The sequence below is a fragment of the Excalfactoria chinensis genome, chromosome 3, assembly GCF_039878825.1.
Source record: "Excalfactoria chinensis isolate bCotChi1 chromosome 3, bCotChi1.hap2, whole genome shotgun sequence".
In the NCBI taxonomy this organism is placed as follows: domain Eukaryota; kingdom Metazoa; phylum Chordata; class Aves; order Galliformes; family Phasianidae; genus Excalfactoria; species Excalfactoria chinensis.
The window spans coordinates 66,728,514-66,738,476 of NC_092827.1; the positions used below are offsets into that span (position 1 = coordinate 66,728,514).

Here is a 9,963-nt window from a genome sequence, read left to right on the forward strand (position 1 = left end):
GTTCAGGCATGATTGGATTGTGGTTGAATCACTTGGTAATAGAGCTTTTATGCTGGTATTATCTTTATTACCAATCGAGTTTGATGTCTGTGAGGATAAAATTTACCTGTTAAAAATTTCTTGAGAAAATTGCGACAGACAGAATGATTTTCTGTTAGTTCAGAACTTTGCATTACGTAACAGCACTTATGTCCACTTCTGGATATGGTACTATACCATAGTGGTGGGTAGCATTCAGAACTAAGGGTATCCGTTGGTGATTTATGATACCAAATCTGTCTAGTGTCTGCTATTGCTTTAGAGCAGTACTTAAGCATATTAATTATGATTTGTGATTCTAATTTAAACAGAGGTTTCTGTTTCATTCTAATGACTTCAGTTTCTAAATCCGTGTCAGGAAATTATCTGCTTTTACTTGTTAGCGGCTTGTAATCAGGATGTCTATAGATGGAAATGAGGACAAGAACCATACTTATTAGGCTGAGTAGTTCGAAAGAATTGTAATTGTATGTAACTGTTTTGACATAAATCTAATAAATGTGTTCCTCCCCCCCCCCCAAAAAAAGAACAAAAGAATATGTTCTCTCTGTTCTTCATTTTTATCATCTATACCATCAAAGTTGGCTAGTAACTTCTGTTTTTCAGGAGCACACCAAAGAGAACCTAATCCTAGGTTCCAGCAAACACACAGAAGCTCCTTTGTTTCTCCATATCATAACCAAATGAGGGGCAACCTCGGGAGAAATCCTCAACCACAAGGTAAAAGATGTTTGTATTTGGAATTCTTTCTGTGAACAATATAACAGCTCTATGTCTATGTACAGTTTATATGTCTATATACTTATACATCGAGTGTTTGCAGCACTCAGCAACAGAACTCTTAAAATGTATAGTTGTGTACTACCATTAGCAGAAACTAACTACCAAGTGAAGTAAGCCTTCCTTTCCTCCAAGTGTTCTGAAAAAAGAATATTTCATGTGGTATTCAAACCTCACCTGCTTGGTCTCATCTGAGTGGTGTTTAAAACTGTAATCGAACTAAAATGAGGTTGGCACAACTGCACCGAAGTGTAAGTGTAAAGTCTTTAGTTGCAAATCTTAGTTCATACTTTAGGAAAATCATTAAGCGTGGAAATAAACACCTTTTACATGATTTTCTAGATCAGGTCTCAGTTTCCAGACCATTACCTAAATAATAGAAATGGAAGTCCTGTTTTGTCATGACAAAAATTAATCTTGAATCGTCTACCAATCCCACTTCTTGAACACAACAGAGATTTCAGCAATGCATCACTGTGGATAACTCCACTTACTTGATACTACTTCAATCTTACTTCCTCGCCATTATAAATGAAGGCGTATAAACATGGATTAAAGAAAATAAGCAAAAGGAAGAGAAGTATCTATGAAAGATCAGTTATTTTGTTAAGTCTGCAGAGCCTAAATTTCTTCTGTGTTTCCAGATGATGTTTCCAAAGAAGACTGATGTGATTAGGGCAGAGCGTTAATAAACAAATACAGTAAAGTCTTTAAATGTGTGTCAGCTGCTTTTGTTGTATCCTTGAAAATGAGATGCTATCACTTAGTTCAGGGATAAAATTGTTTGATGGTATGTGTAGCAAATACAGCAATAGTGTTCATGCTGACTGTAAGCAAAAACCAAAACTTATCATTGTGGCCATCTCAAAAAGCCTGCTATTCAGGAATCACTTTTGCTGGCATTTTGTTCACCTCCACAGATCTTACCACTAGACGTATTCCATAAAGTATATTCCACACCTACTACAATGAATTGTGTTATAATCAGAATTCAGTAACATTAATAAAATATTATGGCTTCCTCTGCACAGGCAAAATTAAACCTTATTTACTACCCTCAGGGCACTCTTAAAATAGGATGCTGTAATTGCAGTTAAATCTCTGTTATAAATAATAATGACTTAGTAGGAAAACATGTTTCTCCTTATGAAAGAACCTTGAAGTGTTTCAGAGTTCATTTTAATCTGACCTGCCAAGATTGTTGATGTTTTGACAGAGTTGCTTCTTCATAAGTTTGCTGATGTTAAGACAGGTATTTGATTTGGTTCTTTATGTAGCTGTTCTGTCTGTTCTGTGTGCCTCTCATCAGAGAAACGGAATAAAAATGAAGAAAGTGTGACAGCTTGTGATAAAACTTCCTATGATGTTTCTGCTATCCGTCTGTATTTGTATCAGGAACTCTTTTGGCCTAGTGGCTAGAGCACTTAACCCAGTGATTTGTCTCACTGGACCGAAGGATGCAGGTTCAGGCCCTGATTTTTTCCTCTAGACTTCTGCGAGGCCATTATTAAATGTCGAATCTCCTGCTGTTACGTTACATATAAATCATTAAATAAAATGCATTTTAAAAAACACATTAAAAGTTAATGGTACAGTAACCATGGGAGCCATATCTTCTGTTAGAAAAGTACCCAGTGATTAAGTGTTCTTTGCTCGTGCTTATCAGTTAATGTTTAAGAATTCCATGACAATGGCTTGACTTCAGTAGTGGAGGAAACAGTGCCTCCACCAGAAAGCATAAACCTAAGGCTTGCTAGTATTTCAATGAGATGTTGGTTTGAATACCTTCGGGCAGAATAAGAATTGAAGTATCCCCTGTGTTGTGATGAATACTAACCACTGGTCTGTTGTAATTACTATCTAATCTTCTATCTGGGGTTTGAAAGATGGGGATCTGGGGGGCAGGGTATTTTATTTATTTATTTATTTAAGTTCCTTTGATAAATGTGTTGGCTGTGTGTTACAAATTGAGACAGTGCATCCATGTAACACAGTGGGACACCAAAGCCTTGTAGAAGTTTTTTTATCCTCAGTGTTTCTTGTTAATTTAGAAGACTTGCCGCTTAGTGTTCTGAGTTTTCTGTATTGCATTCTGAATGCCTGACCATTAGGATGCTTATTAAATAGATTCTAGGTGTCTAATTTAAAGCTAAAGTTAGGCTTCTGTTATTGAGAAGTAAAACAGCTAAAAACTTGGCTTTGCAGCTCTTGGTAATTTTTGTGTTTTGTGTTTAAAAGTCTTCCTTGAGATAAAGCAGGAGTTTATGAATTCTGGGTTCCTGGTTGAAGCATCATATGCCGTATAACCTACTGATAGACAAAACTTGATTAATTGGCAATTAAAACCACTGTGTTTTGGATCACATTGTCACCTCTTTCTGCAAAGAGCTGAAAATAAACTGAGCAGTAAGAACTATAGAAACCGCTATTAGCATGTATCTCTGTCACTCTCTACAGCAGCCCAGCTGACAAACATTGAGATTTTATCAGTTATATTTTTTCAATACAAACTACTACCTAGTTCTAAGTCAGTGTACAAAAGATAGTGGAAAAAAAGTCAACTTGTACAAGTAAATCAGTATTGTATATGGCACACTTAAAATGATATGAAAATATTTCTTAGTATAGCTTCTATCTGGTTCTAAATAGTGTATTTTCATTTCCTGAATTCACACAGTCTGATCTACCAACCATAGTGTATGTATGACCTCTGTAGTCCACTATCAGGAGCCCTTACTTGGCCATAGATTTAAAAGTTACAGAAGCCTAGGAGCTTCAGCAAGAGCACTTCCATCATGGAGTTTAGCTTTTAACATCTCCAAATACTATCCATAATTACATGCCAACTGAAGAGGAACATGTTCTTTTCTCAAAATATATGAATATAATTTTTCTTGGAGACAGTCTAAACAAGCTTTTCCTGTTTTGATTTCCTTCAGGTAGAAGATACAGATCAGGACATCCAGACCAGAGGAGAAGATTCCACGTTCCTCCTTGGTAAAGAGTAAATGTGATGAGATAGCTGAGCAAGACGGTGGGATCGTTGCTGTTGAGATTGTTTTTTGTCTGTGAGAACCTCTTCTTACAAACTTTACAGAATAACTGAACTATATGACTGCAGAAGGAATGGCTCAAAGCTGAGGGTATTTCGTATGTGAATCCCTTGCTACGTCTAAACTTGCTATGAGACCAGAATCTGAAAGCTTAGGTTAATGGTACCAGCTGAAGCAGAGTTTTGTCCAGGTATAGCTACATAGTTTTGTGCCATTGACAACAGAAATTCTAACGCACTTGGACCACATCATGAGATGTTCTTGACTATTCTAGTTTTGTATGCTCCAAGAGTTTGCTCATCATGAATCATGTGGAATATTCATGCTGAATTGTGGTTTGTGTCTTGGGTGTATTATATCTTAATCTTAAGGGTTACACCTTTGGGACTGAAACCTGGTGAAAAGTTTGAAACATGGCATCATTGTTGCCATGGAAATATCACTTGCCAGCAAAACAAAATGCAGCGCTTTCTTGAAAGAGCCAAAAACTGCTGTTGCTTTCAGTACTTAAGCAGTTCTCCCATCTGAATGTGTGGACTGAACCACAACATTGCAGAGGAGAAAAAGAATCTGAGTCTCGTCCTGCCCTACTTTGGCAATAAATGATACTTATAAGAACTAGACTTTTCCCTATCCAAAATCTCAACATTGTAATCGAAAATGGTCTTCATCAATGTAATCCTCAACAGTTTTGTTTTCTTAGCGACCTTTTAGTAGGGTTGACTCAGGTTAATGTTTATGGAACTGATTGGATTTCCTCTGTTTACGTGCTTTGGAATCATTATGTCTTTAGTTTTGTACTTCAGCATTTTCAGTATATTAAGTTACGTCATAATCTCTGTTCTCCTTTGTATGGGAAGTATGTGATGAAAGCTTGATAAGACTGAGCAGCAGAAATGAATAAAGGATATGCAAAGACAGAGGCAAAATGTTAAGAGGAAGTTTTAAAATCTGGTAGAGCATGCAGATTTTCACAGGACTATCTTTAGTTATTGAGGATGTTGACTATTCCAAACTGCTTTTAGAGTTATTTTCTGCTTCTCGATCTCTGTATGAATCAGCAAGATTTTTGCTGTGCTGAGTGAGTAAGATGTTGTGACCCAATTCTTGCTTAAGTTACATTAGGTTATATTCTACGGAATGCGTAATATTTCAAGCTAAAGATTATAGTTCTGTTGCTGTAAAAGAACAAACAAACAACACAACAAACAAACACCCAGACATTCAGTGCCTTCTGTCTGGCTTGAATTTGTACACCTTTGGCATCCACCTATTCTTTTCTGTCTAAATTCCCTTGATTTCCTTTTATCTAAGGAAAAAAAATTAAGGAAATTCAAAATAGTGCTTTTCAGGCACACGTGGCTTTCATGAGCAGTTTGGTATCGAAGCTTTTCATAGGACTTTTTGTTACTAGAATTGTTTCAGTGTTGATGTCTGTATGTCTTATTTGGGTCCTCACAGCTGTTTATCTTTTAGGTCACCCAGATGACACTACTCAATACTGGAAGTAGATGAAAATATTGTAATTTTCTAATGTGTCTTTTTCTGATTGTAACACAATAAATACATTCTTTTGTACTCTGTGTATAACAACAACTAAACAAATAAATTGACAGCAGCACAGGATTTCTAATTCTGAGCAGACACAGCTTTTATACAGTATAGTATCTGATTGGCATTGCAGGACTCCTGTCTCGATAGGGATACTCCTGCTTGCTTTCCTCTTGATCTGTCAGTGGTTCTAATTGCACTACCTCTTTTGTCTTTTCCTCTTTCTCTTTTTTTCTCTTTTTCTCCTCTCTTTTTTTCTTCTCCCTCCCACTCTCAAAGCTTTTGGAATAACGTGGTCTGAGTTTTATGGAAAGTACTTTAGTTTCAGGAATGTCACATTTAATAGTGTATATGAAAAAAATGCCACTATGAGCCAGAATTTCTTAGTAATTCCCCTTTCGATTCCGATACGAGGAAAGATTTCTGATGGCCTCAGTAAAGAAAATGAAATACGGTTAGAGTGGGAGTTTTGCTGTGCTAGCTGTGGTATGATATGAATTGTTGGTAATAATTACCCTGACCACTGAATAACTGTTAAGACTGAGAATTTGTGTTGGTTTTTTTTTTTCCTCCTAATACTAGACCTCAAGCATAAGTTGCTGTTACTGATTCCAAGCTAAGATTTTTTCCCACTTGGAATCACAGAGCCAAAGTAGAAGGAGGAAGCTGAAAGATAAAGGGATTATTTTCCAGTGTTACTGAAATTTCAATTGATCAGAGTACCACAAAGCAGGAGGAATTCATGTACAGGAAAACAGCCTTAAAGCTTCCAGCCTAATAGTGTTGCATTAACAATTGGACTGTAGGGTTACTTTGAATCGGTGAAGGAATCTATGTGAATTTAAAACAAAATGCAGGAAAAGCATTCTTATTTTGTTTGATTAGATTGCTTACCATTTTCTCTAGCCGTTATGAAGTGTAGCTGCCTTTCACCAAATGTTCATTGAAACTGTGCATTTATTTATCGTCTCCTCTTGAAGAAAAGCTCAGAGAACATTCATTAATGTCAGCAATTTGGTCTACCTTGACTCGACAGAAATAGTGACCAACAAGAGATGTTTTGCTTCCTGGTTTCACTGTGGTTGTGCCTCTTTACTGTGGACTTGTCCAGCAATCATGAGACTTCACATGAACCTTGTTGCCATCACTAGACTTGCTCTGCTCTTGATCAGGTACTGTGGGCCTGCACCTTCACTGCACCTGCCCTTCCCGCTTCCAGCTGTTCTGTGGCAGTGGGGCTTAAGGCCCAAACAGCACAGGTTTATCAGTAAGAATGACTTGAAGGCACCATAGTAACTGGACAAGGTAAAAGTAAGAAATATGTTCTGTGGAATAGCTTGCCACTGAAAGCAGCTTGAAAACCTGAAAAAGTTACACCAGCTTTGTCACTGTAAAGCTCTCTCTAGTTAGGAGCTTGCATTTGTTGCTTTCATAGACCTTAGAGCTGACACCCAGACCTTTCTCACCCATTAATTTGACCAAATCACAGTACTTATGCCTTTGAGAAAGCTTCTGTTTGTAGGTGTTAGATAATTTCTCTGCTGCCTTCTCTGTGAGAACAGATTCTGTGCACATCTAGGTTTGTTTGGCAGCTTTGAGACCCCTCTGCAAGTCTTGGCAGCAACCATGGTTTGTGCTTTACATACAGGTAACATTTGATTTCCTGAAGTAATTAAACAAAAGTAGTCAGTAACCTGTAAATTCAACTGTCTCTTACTTTGGGAACGGACTTCTGTTCATTTGCATTAGTGGTTACTGTGTTAATTCTTGATAATAAATAGTTCAGCAAGAAATACTGGCTCCCAGTAATAAAAAAGTAGTGCTAGTAGGAGCCAGTTTGTGTGTCCTCGCACTTGCCTGTTGGACCTAAGGAAGAGATCCCAAGTCTCTGATTATGCATTTGTTTACACTGACATGTTATTGCTTGATCAGTCCTCCACGTTATTCCTCCCTCTCCCTGATGAACACTCCCATCTGTCTACAGAGAAAGCCCAAACTGCCGAGGCTGATAAATTGTTGTTTTAGAAATTAGGATTTGAAAGAGAAAATAATAATAAAAATGCTGCTCTTCTGGTGCTTGTGCTCCCAGAGTGCAGTGATTCAAGGGGTTGTTAACTGTGCATGTAATATTAACTAGGGGCTCCAGCTGCTACGGCCTGCTGGAGCTTTTGGATTTTGAGAGGGTGAATGTCCAGCCTGCTGGAGGATGCGATGCATTCTCCTTTCCATGTGCTAGATGTGATACAAGCCTTCAAAAAGGAATGGTGTTATAATGGTTATAATTCTAGGTATGTGAGGGTAGCATGTGTGAAGTTCCTGTCAGACGCGGTGAAGCATCTTCCTCCTTTACAGGTTTCCTTTCTCTGTATGACTTCAAATCTCTAAGAGGACACAGGGAGGGTTGTTTTCTTTCCTGCATTAAGTTGGATTTAGATTGGGCCCACCAAAAAAAAAGGTGATAAATCAGTGTGAAGGTGTTTTTACAGAAGAGGATTAACAGAAGAATGAGAATATGAGAATTTTGCTTGAAAAACAGAAACGAAGGCTTATGTTTGATTTTAGATGCCTTGCACAAATATCTTCAGATTAACCGCATCCTTTTAGATTCGTTAGGCTGGGAAATTAGCCCAGACCTGACTTCTGGTAGGTGTCCTGACTGCTGGGCTACAACTCGCGTGACAGATTGCATCCAGCACAGTAGGCTGCAGAAAGGAGTTAATGGAAAATAGAATGCTTTGATGTTCACTTCTGGTGGGCTGGTCCTCCTGTCTAAAGGCTAAACACCTATTGTCCTCGGTAGGAGTTTTCTTTATGAAAAGCTCTCACAAAAATCTGTCATTTCCAATTTTATTTTCTGAGGCTGCGGTTTGCTCTAATCCTACATTGCCAGCAATGCTTGCAAGAGTGATTTTTAGTTTTTGAGCCTCTAACTTCAGGTGCCACAGGCAGGACCATATTTCTCTGCACTTGCTGAGCATCTGTCCTCTTCTGCTAAAGCAGATGTCTCAGAAGTATTTCCATTAGAGCATCATAAACGAAGGCACCTAAACACTCTGCCTCCTTTACTAAGAAATGGGGCTAAGCACTGCCGAGATGCACCTTAGAAAACAGGCTCAGCTAGAATTAAAATGGGGGGGGGGAAGGGAGGGTGAGGAGAGTGAGAGCTAATACAGTAACAGCCTATGATTAGAAATCTCAACAATGACAGTGAGTTCTGTTTAATTTCTAACTGCTTAAAAGCAGGCCTGGGGAAATGCTCTGCTTAGAAATGTCATGGAAAGCGCAGCTGGTCCATGGGCTTTATCTTGAAAAGCAAAGGATCTTTCCCATTTTGCAGTAACACTGCCATTTACTGGGCCATACCACTAGCAATTTGCAACAATGGGAGGGAAAAAAGCTGCCATTTGACCTAGAATGCAATTTTCAACTAATTAATAAAGTGACCATTAGTGCCCGAGGGGATAATAACAGGAATAAGAACAAATTACTGTGGGGTGCAAAGGAGGCTCGAGCATTGTATTGCAAATTTCTTATGGCACTATTCTTTTTTTTTTCTTCTTCTTCTTCTTTTTTTTCCCCCTTCACTAATACTTTTAAAGTGCCCCCACTCAACACTTGCTCCTTGTAGGACCCTTGCAAACCACATAAGAATTAGCCCTTCAAAGATCAATCAGGATCTAATTGTTGTTAACAAAGTGCCACCTGGAGAGAAATGTTACAATATACCTTCATTACAAAGCATTCAATCTCTCTCACGCTCACAAGTCCTGGCTACAGTACAGACAAAAAGGAGCGGTTGCTAGCATTAAGATCAGGCACCTGCAATTGCTTGTAAAACACTGCCAGTCCCTGCACAAATATGCTCCTAATATTGCTTGAGTCTCGTTAGAACTGCTTTGTTTATGCTTTCTCCGAGCAAATTTTGCTGAGGTCCCTCTATTAGCGATGCTTTAATGTATCACTGCAGCCCTCATATCGATGGGGACGCGAGGCAAGGCAAGTACACCATTTGCTGTGATCTCTCATAGGCCTCAGGCGCTGTGCTCAGTAAGGATTCTTCTATATTTTATGACCCCTGCCCTCCACGTCCCAAAGGCAGTTGCACAGGAAGTCTTCCGTAAACTGATTCTGGGTGTCCTGTATTAATTTATGATGACTGTAGCTTTGTCTGTCCTGTCAGAGATGGTAGCTGTAGGTGTAGAGCATATGCTATAGGCTGTCTGCACTAGTACTTTGCAGCGATTCCCAGGTGTTTGCCACTGCACATCCTTTTCTGCCTGCTTGATCTCCTGGGGAATATTTCCTGCTCTGTTTGTGTACAGCAAAGCTATTAGGATAAAGAAGAATGAGAGTCTGGAACCTTTACTGGTCTGTGAGCTGCTGAAAATTCCTGGTGGGCAGTAGCAAACTGAAATCTGCTGTCATCTGGCTTACTTTGCTCATGCCTTGTTTATGGTCAGGGAATCAGACTGGCTGAAAACTCTGCATGGAGGTATCCCAGCCTCTCTTCCCAAAACCTAAACATTGGTCATTGCCCAGG

At 38.8% G+C, this 9,963-nt stretch overlaps 1 protein-coding gene across 1 annotated transcript in view; it reads left to right on the forward strand.

Annotated features, from left to right (window-relative positions):
- The window catches only part of FAM120B (family with sequence similarity 120 member B), a 44,025-nt gene extending 38,522 nt beyond the window's left edge, over nt 1–5,503 (forward strand). The window contains exons 9-10 of the mRNA XM_072333217.1: nt 646–759; nt 3,759–5,503. Coding sequence (XP_072189318.1) covers nt 646–759; nt 3,759–3,820 — 176 coding nt within the window. The 3' untranslated portion in view covers nt 3,821–5,503. The remainder of the gene's footprint in view (nt 1–645; nt 760–3,758) is intronic.
- Nucleotides 5,504–9,963: the final 4,460 nt, after the last annotated feature.